Source organism: Sinocyclocheilus anshuiensis, unplaced genomic scaffold (assembly GCF_001515605.1).
Source record: "Sinocyclocheilus anshuiensis isolate Anshui unplaced genomic scaffold, SAMN03320099.WGS_v1.1 scaffold361, whole genome shotgun sequence".
Taxonomy (NCBI): domain Eukaryota; kingdom Metazoa; phylum Chordata; class Actinopteri; order Cypriniformes; family Cyprinidae; genus Sinocyclocheilus; species Sinocyclocheilus anshuiensis.
The window spans coordinates 73,060-94,359 of NW_015540848.1; the positions used below are offsets into that span (position 1 = coordinate 73,060).

The 21,300-nt window shown below is 36.1% G+C and overlaps 2 protein-coding genes and 1 long non-coding RNA gene across 4 annotated transcripts in view; 2 read left to right on the forward strand and 1 right to left on the reverse strand.

The window, feature by feature from the left end:
• LOC107687623 (ER membrane protein complex subunit 10) overlaps positions 1 to 4,344 on the forward strand; it is a 5,578-nt gene extending 1,234 nt beyond the window's left edge. Inside the window, exons 4-8 of one of the 2 annotated variants that reach the window (XM_016485022.1) lie at positions 688 to 801; positions 2,037 to 2,221; positions 2,654 to 2,747; positions 3,328 to 3,430; positions 4,025 to 4,103. In XM_016485022.1, the coding sequence (XP_016340508.1) occupies positions 688 to 801; positions 2,037 to 2,221; positions 2,654 to 2,747; positions 3,328 to 3,414 (480 nt within the window). In that variant the 3' untranslated portion in view covers positions 3,415 to 3,430; positions 4,025 to 4,103. Of the gene's footprint in view, positions 1 to 687; positions 802 to 2,036; positions 2,222 to 2,653; positions 2,748 to 3,327; positions 3,431 to 4,024 lie in introns of both variants that reach the window. The other variant, XM_016485021.1, reaches the window with a different exon arrangement.
• Positions 1 to 14,051, reverse strand: part of LOC107687626 (uncharacterized) — a 21,907-nt gene extending 7,856 nt beyond the window's left edge. Inside the window, exons 1-2 of the long non-coding RNA XR_001634146.1 lie at positions 14,041 to 14,051; positions 13,946 to 13,948 (exon numbers count right to left, since the gene is read on the reverse strand). This is a non-coding gene — a long non-coding RNA (uncharacterized LOC107687626). The remainder of the gene's footprint in view (positions 1 to 13,945; positions 13,949 to 14,040) is intronic.
• LOC107687625 (tripartite motif-containing protein 16-like protein) lies at positions 8,268 to 21,222 on the forward strand. The gene is made up of 5 exons (XM_016485023.1): positions 8,268 to 8,385; positions 16,382 to 16,417; positions 18,338 to 18,400; positions 18,975 to 19,114; positions 20,228 to 21,222. Exons 1-5 carry the CDS (start codon positions 8,331 to 8,333, stop codon positions 20,636 to 20,638), a joined length of 705 nt encoding a protein of 234 aa, XP_016340509.1. The 5' UTR covers positions 8,268 to 8,330; the 3' UTR covers positions 20,639 to 21,222.
• The last annotated feature ends 78 nt before the right edge of the window (positions 21,223 to 21,300 follow it).

A 21,300-nucleotide genomic window follows, 5' to 3' on the forward strand; every position in this document is an offset into this window, starting at 1 on the left:
AGCCGAATCATCAGAAGTTCTGCAGGTATTGTGAAGAAACAAGCGAGGATAATAGTGAAAATGGCAGATCATGGAAATAAATGTTAAGTTCCAGGCTGTGCAGGGAATGTGAAGTGCAGGGATGGGTTGGTGTCTGTATTCAGAAAGGCACGGAAAACAAATAACGCGTTCTAATAAAATAACACTAGCCACTAAAGGGACATGGTTAGCTGCAAATCTCGCAAGTGAAAGTAAAAAGCCATCGTGCATTCAGGGTCAATGCCCCGCATATTAATAGCACCTCCCTAATGCCCGCATTTTATATACAGTATAATTACCCAACGATATAACTGCGAGAGACAGTATTGAAATATATATTTTCCCTGTGTTTCCTTCCTGCTGTGTGAGCTACTGAAATGAGCCGCACTGTGAAACAGCCAATCAGAGCAGAGCTCAGCATTATTATTCATGATGACCCTTACAAATAAGATAAAAACAGACCGTTTCATTCTAGGGACAAATCTTAGGGTTGTAAATGGACATGTAAAACCTTTTCTGGAGATTTTTTGCCCTTACCTAAGCCACATACCTTCTATTTTAGTATCAGAGAGCAATTTAAAATATTGTATCAATGCATTCTATGGCACCTTTAAGCGTATCTGCTGTCTCTCTAGTATTATATAGTTTTTCTCTGTCTGTGTCCTTCAGGATGTGGCAGCAGTTGACGGTCTGTACAGGATTCGAGTGCCTAGAGTCTCTCTACAGGTGGATCGACAGACAGAGAGACAGTCTGAAGGTTACCTTACTACGTTCGTTAGAGCCGTAAGTCAACCTCCTGCAAATACCAACATTAGATATATTTAATTACAAATATTTGAGTGTGTGTGTATATATCCTCATTTGTGAGTCGCTTTGGATAAAAGCGTCTGCTAAATGACTAAATGTAAATGTAAATATTAGTGCTATCAAACGTTAAATCGCATCCAAAATAAACGTTTTTGTTTACATAATATGTGTGTGTGCTGTGTATATTTATTATGAATATATAGATACACACACATACAGCATATATTTTGAAAATATTTACGTGTTTACATGTATATATTTATATTAATATAAATTATATTAGGGATGCACCGATATTAAAATTTTGGCCGATACCGATAACCGATACTTCTTTATTTTTGAAAGCGATATGTTGGCCGATAAATCTATATCCAAATTTTTATGTACTTTTTGAGAGCCTGATTACATATTTATCGGCCAATACCGATATGGTGGCCGATATATCGTGCATCCCTAAATTATATATAAATATATGTAATATATAAACATAACATATTTTTCTTAAATATATACTGTATGTGTGTGTATCTCTGTATATGCATAATAAATATACACTGTACACACTCATATATTATGTAAACAAAACCTTTTATTTTGGATGCGATTACTCGTTTGACAGCACTAATAAATATACACACACACTGATGTTCAAAAGTTCTGGGTCAGTAAGATTTTATTTAAAAGAAATCAATACTTTTATCCAGTAAAAATACATTTAGTTTATCAAAAGTGACAGTAAAGACATTTATAATGTTACAAAAAAAGTCTATTTAAAATAAATGCGGTTATTCTGAACTATCTATTCATCAAAGCAACATGAAAAATTTGTACGTTTCCACAGAAATATTAACATATTAACATTGCATATTAGCATTGATAACATTGATAATGATTTTTTTTTTTAAATGTGTCTTGAGCACCAAATCCACATATTAGTATGATTTCTGAAGGATCATGCGACACTGAAGAATGATGAATAAATTCCATCACAAGACTAAATGACATTTAAAAACGTTGAAATAGAAAATAATTTTAAATTCTAGTATTTTACAATATTAATGTTTTTACTGTATTTCGCAGCCTTGGTGAGCATAAGAGATGAGCTGTAGTGTGTGTATAAATGTAAATGCAGATATTTTTATATAGTATGTATGCAAAATCCTAAAGTTGGACATTTTTAGCTATAAATCTTGTCTTGCTTTTCTCCCAAGTGCTCTCTGGTGGAGTCCCACCTCAGTGATGTCATCACCCTTCACACTGATGTCAGCGGATACATCATTGGCATTTCCATAGTAACAATCCCTGGGTCATGTCGTGGGATAGAGGTGGAGGATGAGGTTGACCTGGAAGTCTTTAACTCAACAATAAGTGTCGTGGCGCCAGTCACTGCACCTGCGTGAGTACAAACACGCACACACTTGCATATGTGGTTTACGGGGACTCTCCATAGGCGTAATGGTTTTTATACTGTACAAACTGTATTTTCTATCACCCTACACCAACCCCTCACAGAAAACTACTAGCAATTTTTGCATTTCATAAAACACCGTTTTGTATGTTTTCTAAGCCTTTTGTTTTACGGGGGACACAGGAAGTGTCCTCATAAACCATGTTTACGTTGTAGCACCCATGTCATTATACACATTTGTGTCCTCATAAACCATATATACCAGTGCACACACACACTCTCTCTCAGACTGCTACTTCTGATACTTTTTTTTTTATTCCAAGGCTCCCTTTGTCCTTAATAGAGTAGGTAAACACTACACTCACAAATTGCATTGTCCGCATATGTTATCAGCTGTTTGTCTCTTTGGCTCTGATTTAGACCTGAAACAGCACCCTACATTGAGAGGATGGAACAGGAAATGGAAAAGAAAGGCAAAAACCCACAAGAGCAGAAATCCTTCTTTGCCAAATATGTAAGTATTTTTATTTTTTCAGTATGATGTGTCACATTACTGTTTTGCCAGTCTTTACTTTGGGTTTCTGTTAAGTTCACACAAATAATTATGTTTGCATTTGACTAATTATTAATGTGGTCATTTTTCGCACCTACGGTACCTAGGTAGTAAAAGTGCAAAACATTTTGTGTTATTACATTAATCTCCTCTCATCCTTTATTTCACCTCCTGTCCAAATGGCCTCCATTCCTGCTAACAGTTTTTTGCTCTACTGTGTCTCTTTAGAATTAGCATATTTTTGTGTTTGATTAGCAGTTTGTGTTGTGGAACAAGTGGACTGCAGTGCCTAAGCTGACCGTTACTAGGCCTAAATGTTTTTGGGTGTTGTATTTTGAGCTAACCGTTATTGCATTTGCTGCTCTGCTCCATGTTGAAGCTGCTGGTCCGTTCCGCCCAGTCCTGAATACGCCTACCAGTACTAATGTCCCTCTTTGTGACTGATCTCTTAATTCCCCAGCAGCATGTGTCATGCTCGGCTGTTCTGCATTCACTGTGCTGTGTCTGTGTTGACTTTGTGCTGGTCTGTGCTGTGTTCCAGTGGTATTTGATTCTGGGAGGTGCAGTGTTCCTCATGGCCACCAGTTCAGCACAGACCCCACCAGGGGGCGCCAGAGAGCAGAGCTGATTTCCATTCATTTCAAGTACTGAAATCTCATTTTAGCCTACTTGGTTGGTCTGTCACTCCAGCTGCATTTCTCAATGTTGTGTGTGTATATGGGCCAGCACACGCACCCACATACATTCAAACTCAAATCCTCTGATCCTTCCTCTGTTTCAGCTTGGTGTTCAGTTGTTTGTGTGTTTCCTTATGCTTTTCTGTGTACGTTTCCTGCTGGGTCATGACCAGATCAGTGGTGTTTTGATTAAATAGGTGCCTCACAATCAGGTTGGCCGGTAATTTTAGCAGGGGATTGTCGTCTCAAGCTCAGAGATGTTCATGACCCACGCTGCTTGCTTCACTCTTTCCTGTTTTTTCAGTCTCATTTCTCCTGATTTCTCCCTGCCAGTGGAAAGTCATTTGTGAGAAGCAGTAAGTGGTGGAGGTTGGACAGTGAGAGAGCAAGGAAGGATGAAACTGAAAATTATTTGCTTGGGGAAACCAATTAATTCAATGGCTTGTAATTGTCCTGCAACTAATCATTGACTCTGGAGAGGAACCATCATGTGTTGCATTTTAAACTGTGTACAAATGTGTTAACTTTCTGTTGTGTTTTTCTTTTCTCTTTCATCAACAGTGGATGTATATTGTCCCTCTCGTTCTTTTCCTGATGATGTCTGGAGCTCAGGATCAGTCTGGAGGCGGAGCCGGAGGTGGGGCGGCCAATGGCGGAGGACGATGATTCCCATGGCAACAAAGACTCCTGTGTTGTACATAATAATTTAAAGCAGATTTTGAGTTCAATGACATGCATAATGACACATACATTTACAAACGAAGGATCGTTCTGGAGAGATAATGATTGAAAAACGTAACTTATAACTGCATTGTTGGATTGTGTTTTTACTACTGATTTAATAAAATAATTTGATGACCGTTGAAGATGTCAACATGGTTGTTTACTACAAGTCATGCCATTCATAAATAATACAGGCATTTTGAAACCGGTGATCAGTGGATGATGGAGAGCTTTAAAAGTTCATCTCTTCATTCTCTTATATGTAGCTCTTGGACTTGTTTCTTGGCCCAATGCCATTTGAGCTAGTTTGTTTTGAATCATGTTGATGCTGGTAATACCACTCCACTCTGCACCTTGATGCCATAAATAACTAGTCATCTACTGTAAACCAAATATCTCTTCATCATGGTTATGGTATAAGCTCAATACTAAACTAATATAAACTACTGAACATTCAGTCATTAGCTTTGCAAAATCAAGCAGCAAAACGAGCTGTTTTGTACAGCTAAAAAGCCAGTGGAAGCCAATGACACAGGAAGCCAGACCCATAAAATGTACAAATTACTGCATCCGCTCTTACAGTGAAAATAAGGTGGATACTGCTTTTTAAATCCTGATTGCCTGAGTGATGTATTGAGCTTGACATTTTATTTTAAAGTGAGGTTACAATTTATATTAGGCCTATAATTACAAAGTTTGGGGTCAGTAAGATTTTTTTTAAAGAAATTAATACTTCAATACTTAGTACTATTCAGCAAGGATGCATTGCACTGATCAAAAGTGACAGTTTATTTTGTTACAAAAGATTTCTATTCCATAAATGCTGGTTATTTGAACTTTGTTTTTATCAAAGAATCTTAGAAACAATGCATTACTATTTCCACACAAAAAAAAAAAATTAGCGGCACAACTTTTTTCAACTGTTTTTTGGAGCAGCAAATCATCAGCATATTAGTATGATTTCTGAAGGATCATGTGGCACTGGAGAGTGCAGTAATGGCTGCTTTGCCATCACAGGAATAAATTACATTTTACAATATATTCAAATAGAAAACAGAGTAGGATAAGAGCTTAAAATGGAAGGTAGGTTACCAGCAAATCTATAAAAAAAAATTATTTCAGTTAAAATTAGTTTGACTTTGAACCATTATTTATTTAGTATTAGTATAATTATAGTCAGAGGCTTTATACAAAATATTCACTGTTTTTTTATTGAGATTCAGAAAAAAGGCAGCTTATGGCCACAGTTGGTTGAGATTAATCGTGAAAGCTTGACCTTTGACAGACATGGCTTTTCGAGATTTTACCCATCCTGCTTCATAAGATGTTGCTAATCATACAGCTATTAGTGTGTGTTCTGTAAACAGAAGCGAACTTGGGGAGAGAATGTTCTAGACCGGCTCCCGCAGACCTGTGGCTATCTTTGTCAGCTGTCAGACATTCTCAGCTCATGGGTCTGTTTGTCTTGGGCCCGTTCATGTGCAGCTTTGGCAGTGTGTGGTAAATCTGGATCTTACGAGGCTCAGCGCCGACAACACTCTTGTGTTCCCCTAAACCCTTAACCACACCACCCACCCGTGTTCTCTGAAAGATTTTGTAGTCCCATGGAGCAGGACATCTACAAGTCAATGACCTCAATCAATCACTATTTCAGGCCAAAGTCAATGTCACAGATAAACTCTAAAGCAAGGAGGAGAGAGTTTGAATGAATTTCAAAGTCATTTGGATGTAAAAGGATCTGCTGGTATGTAAAGGTCTGGCACATTTGTGCTTACAGGCCTCTGTAAACAGCTCTGGTGGGCTAAAATGTAGCAGGAGATGTTGATTCATTTCTACCGCTTTAGCTGTGTTAAGCTAATTAGAAGTAATAAAGTGTACATCTGACTTTACAAATCTCAAACGTTTATCCCTCTGTACATTTTTGGTGTTGGCTAACTCGTGATTTTCTTTACATAGAGATCCAATTCAGTGTAGAAGTATCATCGCAGCTCTGATGAATGTGTGGATACCAAGAAGCACATGGTTGAAACTGAGACAGAACAGAGGTGTGTGTGCCATGGTAAGTGCACTTCTTTCTCACTCACTCTGTCGCTCTTCGCCTGCCGCTGTATTTTTCCGAACACACACAGAAAAACACAAAAAGCCCAAATAAGAGAAACAAACACAATTTGACATGCTGGCTTTACTGGGTATTTTTCCAAACCCACACAGAAAGACTGAAAAAGCACACATAAGAGAAACAGACACAATATGACATGCTAGTTTTACTTAATTAGTATTGTGTTTAGGACACCAAACATCTCCAAAATAAGACTGAAATGTTAATGTTTTTCAAGAGATACATGGTGTGTCACTTGCTGAGCCTGTCCTAACATCTGATTCTCAACCCCAATCCACTTAATTTGTGTCCACAAGAAGAATTGCATGACATATGAGACTACCGCAATACATATTGCAGGAAAAGGAAACAGAAACCTCTGTTTTGGAGAGACCTCTGTCAGTGGACAGTCATAAATCTCACATCCTCTCACTATGAGTTGAGACAGTTGTGTCACAATTACTACCTGTTACTCAGAGTAAACCTGCCAGGGATGCCAGTGTGATTTTAAAGTCTATATCTATATGTATGTATGTATTATTATTTAAATTATATTTAATATTATATATAATATAATACAAAATATCTGTCTATCTATCTATCTATATTACATTTATAACATTTGTGGTATTATTATTATTGTCATGATTACTATTATCACTGCACATCATTTACGTAATGTTTTAGTCTGTTATGCATAAATCACAGGTAACTAGCATCAAACAACTGAAATAAGCAATGCAGATATACTGTAGACCTATATAGTCTGGTTTGATTTATGCAAAACAGACTAGCACACAAACAGTGTCAAACTATGTGCAGGTTAGCCTACAAATCATTGTCATTCTGCCGATGCTATTTCGGAGGGAGGCATGGTTAGGATGTCTCTCTTAAAACGTCCTATACATTCACACACCCACACAATACTCTGTATTTTAGCTAAACATAGCGTACAGTTGCCACCTATTAAAATTCCACTGCCTAACTTACAAGTCTTCAAAGCGTGAGGAGCTAATGAAACAGAGCGCTCCGTGGAAGGGAAGCTGTTTCTCATTACAACGATAAAGAGAGAACAGAGGTGCTAAGAGGAAGAGTGTGAAAAGAATGAGTGTCTGAGGGATGAGGAATACACCCGTCTCGTTTATCAGGAATGAAGACAGGCCAGATACTGACTTAATCGACAGTCTGCTTTCAAGCATTAAAGAATCACCGTGTGATTTAAGACTCAGAGCTTTGAGATGAAGAAACGTCTCTCATTACTGAGTGATAATGTCTTGTAATACAGTTCAGCGGATCCACTTCAGATTAGTACAGCTTTGCTGTTTTTCCGATCCGTCTGTTTGATTAAGAAATTGATGCTATTGTCATTTTGGGAGGCATCATGAGCTTTGACATGAGGTTTGCTGCAACTATACTCGCAGATTCTGTAAATCATTCAATCAAGGTGTTTTTTATGAGGTAAGATTAGTCTAAAATAATAGGCTCCCTTCTGATATATTTGTAAAGTCAAAATGTTCTGATACCTCACTATTAGCAAAGTTGCTGTGGATAACATTTCCCACAAGGTAAACAAAAACTTGTGTTTATCCTTGGGCTGCGTGTGAAGATGTCCTTCAGACGTGACAGTAATGTGAGTGCAATGTCAGACCCCCTGCTCAAAGAACCCATTCTGTCTTCTTCTGGTATAAACAAACTCTTTCTCAATGTTTTGTACTACACACTTTTCAGTTGAATAAGCTAAACTGCCCTTCTATTTTGCACTCTGCACCTAGTATCAGTTCATCATGGCATTGCATATCTAGATTTATAATCATAACTGTGTATGTGTGTGGTCCTACTGTATATCCTTTTATTGACTCGTTTGATGGTAACATGTGAGTGCTTTAGGTAACAGGATGGACCTCATGATCAGCACCTCGACCACCTACAGACCCCCTCCCCTCCCCTTCGGCAATGTCTTTTCCTCCCCCTTTTTCACAGAGTTAATAAGAAGGGAACCCAGAGACAGAGAGACTCAGAGTCGAAAGACACTCATCCAGCCCTGCAATGCCCAGTAGTACCCCAAGCACCAACGGAATCATGCCTGAAGTAAAGAAAGCAGGTAAGGGCTGCTCTCATTGCCTCACCTTTATCAGTTCATTATCAGCAGAACCTCACCTGTGTGCCAGGACGCATTCATTGTTGCTAAGATCTGTAACTTGCTACCAATGCATCATTGGATGTTGCTTTATATTTTTAATAATCTGGCACTGACAAATAAATAAGTAAAACTTCAGCATCTTTTAAAACAGTTATTATGTATTTGTAACTTTTGCAAAGATATACAAGGAAGGCGATACAATTGGCAGAGAAAACTGACATTGTAAGAATAATAAAATAAAAATAAAATAGTACATGGAAATAATAAAAAAAGGAAATGCAAAATAAAACATAATACATAGGAAAATAGTAAATCTATGTAAGGGGGAAAAATTAAGTTGTCTGATGAAAAGCCCTAGAGAACAAAGTCTCTGGTTATGGTATTATTATATTTATTTAAAATAAGTCATATAAATGACAAGGTAAAATGGACATTAAAACAACTTCATTTTACAATTTACATTTTTTAGATTTTTATAAATATCTTTTTTTTTTTATATATATAAAAAAGAAATATTATTATTATATTTTATAAACATTTTATTGAATTTTATTTTTATAAATATTTTGTTGTATGTATAAATATTAATATTTATATTTTTATAAATAGTTTATATAATAGTTTTTCTCATTGTCATCTTGGTATATCGCAAAATAAAAAACACAGCAGCAATAGTAGATATGAATGCATGGTGCTTGTGGTACTGACACAGACTGACATGTACAATTGGAAAACAAAGGAAAATATTGTGTGTGTGTGTGTGTGTGTGTGTGTGTCTAAAATGTAAGAAATAACTCATCTCATGGTATGCACCTGGTGATGCAACCAGACATCTTTCTAGACACTTTAAACCCAGTCTACGTGCTTAAGACCTGCAGTATTTACAGTGCTGGTGACAGTACACAAACTAAACGTGTCACCACAATGCTGACTTGATGGAGGGTTATTCTGACAGTTTGTGTGAGTTGCATATTCTCTGACAGCCCAGATCAAAGGTACACAGGAAAGATTAATGGGCGACATCATGAGAAGAGGGCACCTTGAACATTATTGTCCTACTGTTACTCTCCAGGCTCTTGTGCACAGTTTAACATCACACAGGAAAATAATAATAGTCTTTACAGTGACAAAGAGTTTAGCAGCTGCTCTACTCAATCTATTGACAACAAATTATTATAAGAGGAGGGATGGCCATACAAGACCTTGTACACTCCCTCGAGCCTGCATATATTTTAAGGTAAGCATGTTGTCAAAAATCCTCTAGACTTACATACTATTTTAAGTACTTTAAAGAGGTCAAATGCAAACATATGTGTACACATATGGAAGGCGTTGTAGCTGTGCTTTACTCAGCATTTATATTTACTAGAAATGTATATTGTGTATGCCCATCACTACAAGTAAATCATTGCATATTTTAAAATGTTTCCAAATTCAATATCACACAGTAAGATTGATATACAAGTGAAATGACCAGCATTCATCAGATGAGTCTTCTTTCAGGTGTTAATATAGTTGCATGGTACCTCTTTCACCCTTCTACTTTCACATGTCGCCCTCATCTGTCATCTCGACAACTCTCTCTGCTTCTCTCTCACTCTCGCTCTCAATTTCATTTCAATTTTAGTTGTTTTTTAATTTGAACATTTGTAATATTCACGTAAATTAAAACAATAGCCTATAGCAATAATGTAATATAATATAATATAATATAATATAATATAATATAATATAATATGTTAGGGCTGGGTAACAGCTCCACAATCCTTGTTTTATTTATGCCTTCTGAGATTTAGCCAAGTTGGGTCTGACTTACTGGGCATGGCAGTGTCTGGCAAGATTAGCATGGTGCACTGTGAGTGCGTAATTCTCAGCAATCTACGTCAGCATGGAAACCAACTCAATCACTGTTAAGAGAGATCCGATCTAACCAATATCTGAGAATGTCTCTTATCCGAGCGGGTTGAATGTCTTTCCCAGGACTGTGACGGGTCACTCCTCTGAAATCTCCCTTTACAGACATGAATCCCTCTATTTGTGCATCTGTCTGTTCATGTTATTTTCCATCGGGCCTGTTTCAAGTAAGCAATCAACAGAGGGCCGACACTCAGCATGTGGTTTTCAACACTTGGGGGGCCACAAGATCATATCCATCGCCTTCCCTTTCAAATCATCATGCCTAGCGTCTCCTTGATCCAGCCACCAAATATGAACCATACCAGCGTGCCCGTAGCATGGCAGGGGTTGGCAAGGCACGCTACGGACGTGTCCAACACAAACAGCTTGCTTTCTGCAGTGTCATCAAGAGCGAAAAACACCAAAGCCCAGCAATGACCCTGAGATCATCTACATAACTGCTGATGCTAAAAAGAGGTGAAGTTCAAAGTTACTCAACAGCAGACGGTTCTTCCAGTTGATATGATGCCACTTTTATTGAAAAGATAACAATGTGGTTCAGTTGACAATATTTATGCCTGGTTTCACAGACGGGGCTTAGACTAAGCCAGGATTAGGCCATAGTTCAATTAGGACATTGAAGTATTTTTTATAAATGTGCCTTAGAAAACACATTACTGGTGTGCATCTTGAGACAAAACAAAGGCACTAGTATATTTTAAGATCAGTCAGTGCAAGTTTATTTTAGTTGAAACAGCTCAGACTTACATTTTAGTCTGGGACTAGGTTTAAGCCTTGACTGTGAAACTGGGGGTTAATGTTTAGGTTATAAATTATAATGTAGAAACAAAATATAACATGGATTTCCCACAATGCCATGCTCACGGTTTCCACTTGGGTGAATGATCTGACCTTTTCAAACACTTGATTCACTTCAGCCCATAATCACAATTATATATACAATTAAAAACAAATTCTGTCAACTCACTGCAAAAATGTTTTTAATAAGTATTTTTGTCTTAGTTTCCATTAAAAATATATTCTTAAAATTAATTTACTTAAGAAGCATATTTTTTGCAAGAAAATACAACTTTTTTTAGAGAATATAAATCTTTAGAGAATTATATACATAAAAATGTGAAAGCTACTTATTTTCATACTAATTAAATTATTTGTAAGCATAAACCTCACAAAATGTTGTTACATTTATGCTCAAAAAAGAAAAATACCCTAATATTTTACACAGTTGTTTAATAAATGTAATATATTTAAAAATTAAAAATGAATTTATTTTTGTTTTAAAAGTGTAGGCTCAAGAAAGGTCTGTTAATGTAAAAGAATTTTACATATTTATTTTTCATAGGTTTTTCCCTATTTATTTATTTTTTATTACGTCTTGCATTGTGTTGTGTTTTAGGATTAAAGAAAATGTCTGTAAATTAATATAATATAATATAATATAATATAATATAATATAATATGTTAGGGCTGGGTAAAAAAAAAGATCGATATCTCGATTGTGATCGATTCTCATTTTTACGAAACGATATCGATTCTTAAATCCCAAGAATCGATTATTCTAGCCTGTTTTCAGTTAATGGGTGGCATATTGAAGGGCACTTCCCATCCAATAAATCGCAGTAAGCATTGTGCTTTGGTACTTTTAATATGAAACAAAGTCTCAGATTTCAAACTATGTTCATTGTATTGCAGTAATCAAACAATAAATGCCATTGTGGCGCTGTTAATGTGGAGTGGTCGCTGTAATCGCTCAATCAGTGTTTCAGCCGCGCAAGGACGTCAATATAACGGCTTGTAAACAATGCCATGTAACGTCGCATTTACCTCAGAAAAACATATTCGGTGACCATAAACTCATTAGTCAGATAGAAAAATAAACTGTAGAGAGGAGCATTTTGCTAAATATATGCACCATTTAATATATTCATTATAACTTTTACTTTTCTTCATTGTTTAATTTATTTATTTTTTATGACAGCCACCATTTAAGTGTTTATATTTAAAAAACGAATTGAAGTAGAAATATTATTATGTAATTGTAACTTTTATTATAAAAATGTAAGCAGTTGTATAGCCTAAAAAATCAGTCAGTTTTAACCTTCAATATTATAGTGATGTAGTACCAACTGACTCTCATGTATATTTTACAGCATTAGTTAAGAGATTTTTTTCCTTGGGAAAATTTAGCATGTGTACCAGATCGAATCGAATCGCAAGCTTGTGAATGAGAATAGAATCGAATCGTGAAATTTGTGTCAAAACCCAGCCCTAATATATATTTTTTCTCCTTGTTAGGACCCTCTTGCACCTCATTAAAAGATGAAAAGAGGCCCCTACTGGTTTCTTATTAACTTATCAATGATGACATGCTGCTGCCTTGATGTGGGGTAATGAAGTGTAGATGCCACTTTTATTGAAAAGATAACAATGTGGTTCAGTTGACAATATTTATGCCTGGTTTCACAGACGGGGCTTAGACTAAGCCAGGATTAGGCCATAGTTCAATTAGGACATTGAAGTATTTTTTATAAATGTGCCTTAGAAAACACATTACTGGTGTGCATCTTGAGACAAAACAAAGGCACTAGTATATTTTAAGATCAGTCAGTGCAAGTTTATTTTAGTTGAAACAGCTCAGACTTACATTTTAGTCTGGGACTAGGTTTAAGCCTTGACTGTGAAACTGGGGGTTAATGTTTAGGTTATAAATTATAATGTAGAAACAAAATATAACATGGATTTCCCACAATGCCATGCTCACGGTTTCCACTTGGGTGAATGATCTGACCTTTTCAAACACTTGATTCACTTCAGCCCATAATCACAATTATATATACAATTAAAAACAAATTCTGTCAACTCACTGCAAAAATGTTTTTAATAAGTATTTTTGTCTTAGTTTCCATTAAAAATATATTCTTAAAATTAATTTACTTAAGAAGCATATTTTTTGCAAGAAAATACAACTTTTTTTAGAGAATATAAATCTTTAGAGAATTATATACATAAAAATGTGAAAGCTACTTATTTTCATACTAATTAAATTATTTGTAAGCATAAACCTCACAAAATGTTGTTACATTTATGCTCAAAAAAGAAAAATACCCTAATATTTTACACAGTTGTTTAATAAATGTAATATATTTAAAAATTAAAAATGAATTTATTTTTGTTTTAAAAGTGTAGGCTCAAGAAAGGTCTGTTAATGTAAAAGAATTTTACATATTTATTTTTCATAGGTTTTTCCCTATTTATTTATTTTTTATTACGTCTTGCATTGTGTTGTGTTTTAGGATTAAAGAAAATGTCTGTAAATTTTATAGATAATGTCCTGACAAAAAAATTACCAGTAGCTCTTTTGTTTTTCTACTGATTTTTAGAGTGTGTTCAGAATGTGTTTTGTTTTATGGAAAACAAGACAAAGATGTCAATAAATAAACTGTTTTTATTATTTGCAGTACTCATCACCTTCTCATGTCTTCTGAATCCGCCCTCAGTCTTTCACCATTATGTGTTGGTCTGGTGAAAGATGTGCGTGAACGAGGCTTTGTGAATGATCCCTTATTGGACATTGGGGATTTTGAAACAAGGCTTTCACCCGGACCCCCTCCGTGTACCTCTTGTTTACAGCATTCTTCCAGTCATGCTCATTCTCCACCAAGTCACCACCAGGGTTGAATCTCACACCAGGGAGAAAACCTTGACTTGAAGAGCTGTCAGCATGGCTTCAGATTGCGTGAACACAGACTCCACATCCGACATTTTTAGATCTTTCTGATTTGTTTTATTTTGGAGCTCTGCTTCATGACCATGGCTGTTATGTTCGACCCCTCCCTCCTGTTCTTCCTGACTCCCTCCATACCAGCCCCTATAAGGGAGAGGTCCCGAAGAGAGGGTGAAACAGGCTATGACTGATGGAGTGACCTGTCAGCAGCAGTTGCTAATCTCTAGCCCTGATTTCTTTACCACTTCAGTTCCCTTCGCTCTGTACCATCCATTCCTCTATAACTCCCTCTTTAAGTCCCAAGCATCTGATGGAGTTTATATGTGCACCAGGATTATATCTAAGGTTTCACTGCAGAAAGATTAATGACTGCGACATTTACTTTTTTTTTTTCATTATTTTCCATTTGGATGAGCTTGTATCTCATAATTTCTTGATGGCCTATAAGGGTTTCCCTGTCGTAATGTGCGGAGAGCATGTGTTTCTCTCAGAAAAAAAAGGTACAAAATTGTCACTGAGTTGGTATCCTGAGGTACAAAGGCTAGAAGTTACATCGTTATACCTTAGTTTACCCTAAATGGTACATATTAGTGGTTCAAAAGTACATAGTACCCAAAGTGTACATATTAGTACCTTTTGAAAGGGTATCGCTGCAGTGACAGTTTGTGCCACAGTTTGTGACAGTGTATAACACATTAAATAAAAGATTATAGGGATGATGATGTTCTCAGTGATTGTCAGCAAGATCACAAACAGCGCTGGGGTTCTTGAACAGGTGTACAGAAGTCCCCGTCCTATATGTGCAGAAACACAGCTGACCCGATCACTTAGAAGTGACCCATTATAGTGATGTCAGTCACCCCTGTCCCCTCCCACCGCCCGAACCGCGCAGCCAATCGAAAGAGAGTCTCAAGTCCAAACCGCTTTTACCATCATCGCAGGCTCGCTTAAACGTGACTGAGGAATTACTGACAGCATGACTTTTTTTTTTTTGCTGATGGTATCTGATATCACTGAAATGTGAGACAAAATTCTTCATGGAGTAAATTTCAGACTTTTTTTCCCAATCAGCTGACAAAAGAACCTTACACTGAAAAAAAAAGACTTTTAATTACATTTAAAATATCTAAAAAATTAAACAAAAAATATTTAAAAATACTGAAATAAAATATTGAAAATAAAATAGCTAAAACATGCCTTAAAAATATACTTTAAAATAAGATTTATTTGAGAAGCAACACTGGATAAGATACCAAGATTTAAGGCAAAAATACAAGTGTATAGACTTTCTCAAATTTAAAAAAGTATGTCACTGCAATTAAACAAAATAGACTTGTATTTTATCCAAATATTTCAACATAAAATCTATTTTTGTAGTAAAGATACATTTAAATATATATATATATATATATATATATATATATATTCCCTGAAAACATATTATGCAGTGTTACTTGTCTTGTAAATTATCTTTTTTTTATTTCTAGATATTTAACTGAAAAACAATACAAAACATCGTCTTTATTGAGGAATGCTTCTTGCAGGACTCAAACCAGCAACCTTTCCGTTTCAGCCCTGATATTTAGCCACTACCACACTCTGTTTGCAGGATATTATGTGGATAGTTGTGTTTCATTGTTACAGTGACCTTTTCCCTCTTAGCCACTAATCTGCTGCTGCAATTCACATACAATTCACACTTAAACTGACAAAAATTGCACCAATGCACTTAATGCCACTGATAATTATGATAACCCAAGGGAGCAGCTAATATTACTGTCCACATTAACAAAAGAAGGCAAAAAAAAAATGTGTGAGCTGTAATACATGAGCCAGAGGATTGCAGATGGCTTTCTCAGAAGGTGCTTGAGAAAATCAACAGTAACGAGAAAAGTGTTAAGCCTGCATCCCAGTGCTGGACATAAACATGCCAACACCACTAGCACCGTGGAAATGAAGTGCGGCAGAAACAAAAATGTATTCTTGGAAACTGCTGTCAGAGCCTTTGATGTGTGTCTATGGTGAATATAAGTTTAGGCCTAGCATGCTTCTTAGATGTAACCTAAACCCTGACAGGCATGGGTAAACTATATGATTCAGTGCTAACAACAGTGGGGGTAGATGAATGGCATACCACGGGGTGATATATTGCGCACGAGAGGTAAGGAAGGAGGATCAGAAAAGCAATGTAAGGAAAGGGAAGACTCTAGAATGATTGTGCAGCGTCAGTATCATTTCTAAACCGCCTGTGCTTTCACTTAAAATGGTTTGATGGTAACCTCTGATTTTAATTGATGTACATTTTCACCCCTACAGGAAGAAAAGGATCAAGAGCAGAAGCAAATCCTGCAGGTAACTGTAAACTATGCAATCATGTTTTCACTGTCTTAACCAGAGCATCCCCTTTTGCTACAGCTGCTCTCCAAAACCCCACCCTCCAGAAACATGCAAACCTGCTTATTATTATTTTTTTTTAAAGTGACACTGTCCAACAGGGACAGTTACATCAGCAGTAAGCGTCTTTTTTGCCTCCCCTGAGCCCACTGAGCATACCGTGGCTGATAGAGAATGAATGGGGAAAATTCGCTAAGAGGAGGCAGTGCCTCCATTGCGGTATGATTGGCCTATTGCATTGCTCACGCGATATTATTGTGTGCAACCAGCATCCACAAATTGGTCTGAATAAATAATGGTGTTAATGGGAAGACTGATTACATAACTATCCCACTTTGATATCACTGCTTTAGGTCACGTAACATTCAAATTTGAAATGACTTGAAAACATAATCGGTGAGGATTTTTTGTTATCAGTCAGTTTGGTGAATTCAAGTTACAACTCCGTGTCTGTGACCATCATGACACCTGCAGTGTTTACCAAATACTGATGACTGAAGATCCAAAAATAAGATGATATAAAAAAAGGATAAATGCATGTGAAATATGAAATTTATTGCTGCATTTGTACAGGTGCATCTCAATAAATTAGAATGTCGTGGAAAAGTAATGTAAAAATGCTTAAAAAGCACTAACTTAATAAAAAAAGCTGTTTAATAAACAGAACAATAATTACATTGTTAATGTAAAACTGAAAAGTATAATTGTATGGACCTTTTTCACATTTGCGGGTTTCTCAGCAGCGGAAGTCGTCATAGTTGGGTTAACTTGAAGAGCAGTGAATGGGGGAGTACTACAAATATATTTTTTGCATTCCCATTTGCTCAGATAGCAAAAGAAAAACTCCACGATAGTGTTTTTATGACTTTCAATAAAAAGAAAACAATTGAGAGAGACTGATTACGGCAGTCAGAAGAGAGAACGATGTCAAATTTATCATCCCTCCCATAGACGCTGCATTAGAAACACCCTTGCATTAGCGTTAACTGTTTTTTTGTAATTTGATGCAAAGGTGATACAATACAAAGAATAGTGTTATAAATGTACATACATTTAAAAAAAATACAAATATGAAAAACTTTCGAGGATTTACGATGCTGATGACCGTTAAACGCGTCATCACAGTCTTGTGAAAAAGGTCCATTAGTTGTTGTTTTCTCAAATGTAATTTTTTATGCTGAAAATGTGTCAGCTGGAACAGGGATTTACATAAATAAATAATAATAATAAAAACATTTATTTCACTATTAAAAACAACCATTACAATAATATTTTCATGCTTGCATTAACCATGTTTTTAAGTTATATTTATTCAAACCAAGTATAAATGTAATGTTTAGCATTTTACATTTATTCCAAAATATTAATTTATTAAGAATGAGGTAACAGTTTTCAGATTTTGTGCATATTTTATCTGTGAATTGAACTATTTGTTTTAAAACTTGTCACGTGATCATTCATTAAAGCTCGGTAAACACTGCAGGTGTCCTGATGATCACGGATACAGAGGTGTAGCTACCTTTAATTTCACCATGTTTAATGCCCACTAAAACCGCCTCAGATCATTATCAACAAGTCATTTAAGGTTTGGAGAACATACTGGTCTTATAATAGAACAGACACTTATATTCAAATCAAAATAGCATGTAAATCTGACAGTATGGTTTGCATGTGTGATCATTACCATGGCTTTTTCAAGGTGAGTGCAGCTGTCTTTATGCCTCACTGTCTTAATAGTGTTAATGGGAGAGGATCATAATACAATGGAAGTCACATGGAGCTTGGGCCTCCATTAGATAGCTGACATTTAAATAGGATTATGCAGTCATGGTATAGAATATAATGACCTCTTGCTCTTTCTTCTTCCTTCCATCACAGAAAAGGCGCCACCATATGACCCCAACATCACTGAACCCAATACTAGAGCTGAGCTGATGAAATGTGCGCAGGAACATTACAGGAATTGTCTTGGTTTTATGCTTTTTATATGTGACCCTGGACCACAAAACCAGTCATAAGGGTCAATTTTTCGAAATTGAGATTTATGCATCATCAGCTGAATAAATCAGCTTTCCATTGATGTATGGTTTGTTAGGTTAGGACAATATTTGGTCGAGATTAGGGCTGGACAATAATTCAATATCAATATGTATCGCGATATAATTTTTTTCAATAACGGTGATATGATTTTTAAACACATTTCCGATATTTCGATATACATTACCAGTTTCCCATACATTGATTTATTTGTGGCGTTTGTATCGACCGAAATTAAGAAATATATAGTGATATACATTTTGGCCATATCGTCCAGCCCTAGTCGAGATACAACTATTTGAAAATCTGGAATCGGAGGGTGCAAAAAAATCAAAATACTGAGAAAATTGCCTTTAATTGGCTATTGCTACAAATATACCCCAGCGACTTAAGACTGCTTTTGTGCTCCAGGGTCACATATAGTTCTATATTATAATTTAATATGCCCTTGACCTCTGAAATGTTATTTCTCTCTCAGACTGGATAAATCTCTCTCTGGATGACAGAACTGCTCAGAAAATGTTGTGGCTCTCAGAAGGTGGAGCCAAAGTGTCACGTATGTCAGAGGAAGTGTGTCCTGTTCTAGACAGGCCAGAGAGATATGAACATTCACCACAGGTATGTAAGTGAGTCTCTGAATCTGTCTCTACTTCTTGTGTGATTTATAAAACCCATTTTTGAACAGGTCATGTGATTCTTCCATTTAGTATTATCTTCTTATTTATGGTTTAAAGGCGTAGTCATGCAAAAAAATTGCAAAAATGTCATCATTTACTCATCCTCATGTCTTTCCAAATATTTTTATTCTTTAGAAGAAAAAATTATTATTTTTTTAATTCTCATATTTTTGTTCTTTGATTGAAAGTTTTTACATCAGTTTTATAGTAATTAACATTTTCAAGCTTCACAAACTGCATAGAGACATCATTAAAATAGTCTATATAAATCTATATGAGTGAATCCAAGTCTTCTCAAGAGACATGATTGTTTTATATGATGGAAAGATTTGATTTAGGCATTTATTCACACATAAGCACAGATTAAAAAAGCATGAACGCCATAATTATGACATGAATTGAAATTATGAAATACTAGGTCATGATTGAGAAAAAGAATCTGAGTTATTCTAAATTAGAATAATAAGACTAAAAGTCGTAATTATGACAAAAAATCTAATGTCAATTTGGATATCATGATTATTATTTAGTATTTCATTGTTTCATTGTTGTCACAATGACATTTGTCTCATAACTTTTGCTTTCTATCTCATAATTATAACTTAGCCTCACAATTTCAACTTTTTGTGATGTTTTTTAAATGATAATTTGTTATTTTTATGTCATAATTATGACTTTCTATCTCATAATTTCAACCTTTTGTGTCATAACATACACATCTCACATTTTTGTCATAATTATGCTTATCTCATATTTTTCAGCATGAGATTTGTATGTGGCGGAAATGGGCTTTCATAGTTCTATGTATGTGATTGTATTGCTTCATGAAAAAATCATTAGTCTAATATTTCAATGAATCCGCTGATATGGTTCACAAAACCAGTCTGAATGATTAATTCACCCACAAGTTCAACTCAGCATGAGGACAGCTATGCAGGTTTGAAATGACATGAGGGTGAGTAAATGACAGAATGTAATGCGTAAGATTGTTATGGTCAACATGTGGTAACCATGCAACTGCTGCAAGGATAACTTTGACGATATCCTCCTGAAGGTGCTGTGTAAGGAGGGTCTTCTGGGCAGTCGTGGGTACTGGGAGGTGGACTGCGAGGGCTGGGTGGTGATTGGGGCGGCGTGTGAAAGCGCAGGGCGGAAAGCTAAGGATGGCCAATGTGGGCTGGGAGAGAACGACCTGTCATGGGGTGTGGGCTGGGCCGGATCCTGCTACCACGTCTGGCACAACGGAGAGAACATCGAATTCCAGGCTCCCCTCTGTCCCACCATCGGCATCTACGCTGACCAGCCAGCTGGCATCATTAAGTTTTTCCTGGTCGAAGATGGAGAGAACGGCTCAAAGGAGGTCAGACTGATTCATCGGTTTGCAGCCAGTTTCAAGGAGAAGCTCTTCCCTGGTTTCTGGGTGGGCAGGAACTCCTACTGCTGGATCCGAAAGCAGGATCAGTAGGGGGTGAATACATGAAGAGACGGAGGGGTTGGGAGGAAACAGGGTAAGGGTTATGTAAGAAAGAGTAGAGGAAAGTTTGAGAAGGAGTCATTGGTAGGGAGTAAGATCCAAATCAACATAAATGATACTAAAACTTGCATTCTAAACCTGAATCTGCTTGTAAGTAACCACTAGGTTGCTGCAAAATGTAGTGTTTTAGTATTTTAACCAGCAACTGAATTGGTGTAGCATTAATCTTTATACTATTTTGAATAGTCACTGTATTCATTTTATATTCCATGTGATGGCAAATACAGATACTGTAGGAAATATTTATCGCTGTAGTCTAATAAACTAGTTCAAAATAATAATGATGTGCGATATACGAGTGGTGTGTTGTGTTTTTACTGCTGACGTGTCTTTAAAAGCAAGTAAAGGTCTTGGGGGATAATCAAGGGGTCAGTGTTTATCTGGTTAGTGTGACCCAGTTCACAAAGCTTTTCTCTACTGACAGACGTTCAAAAGTACTTTTTTGCAAAATGTTACACCATTGAACAATTCTCTGAGGGCTTTTGAAAGCATTTGTACAGATTTTACTCTGAGGTGCCGCAAATAAAGTTTTTATTTATTAATAAATGTAATTATTATTCTTAAAACACTGTATATAAAAGTATACAAAATAT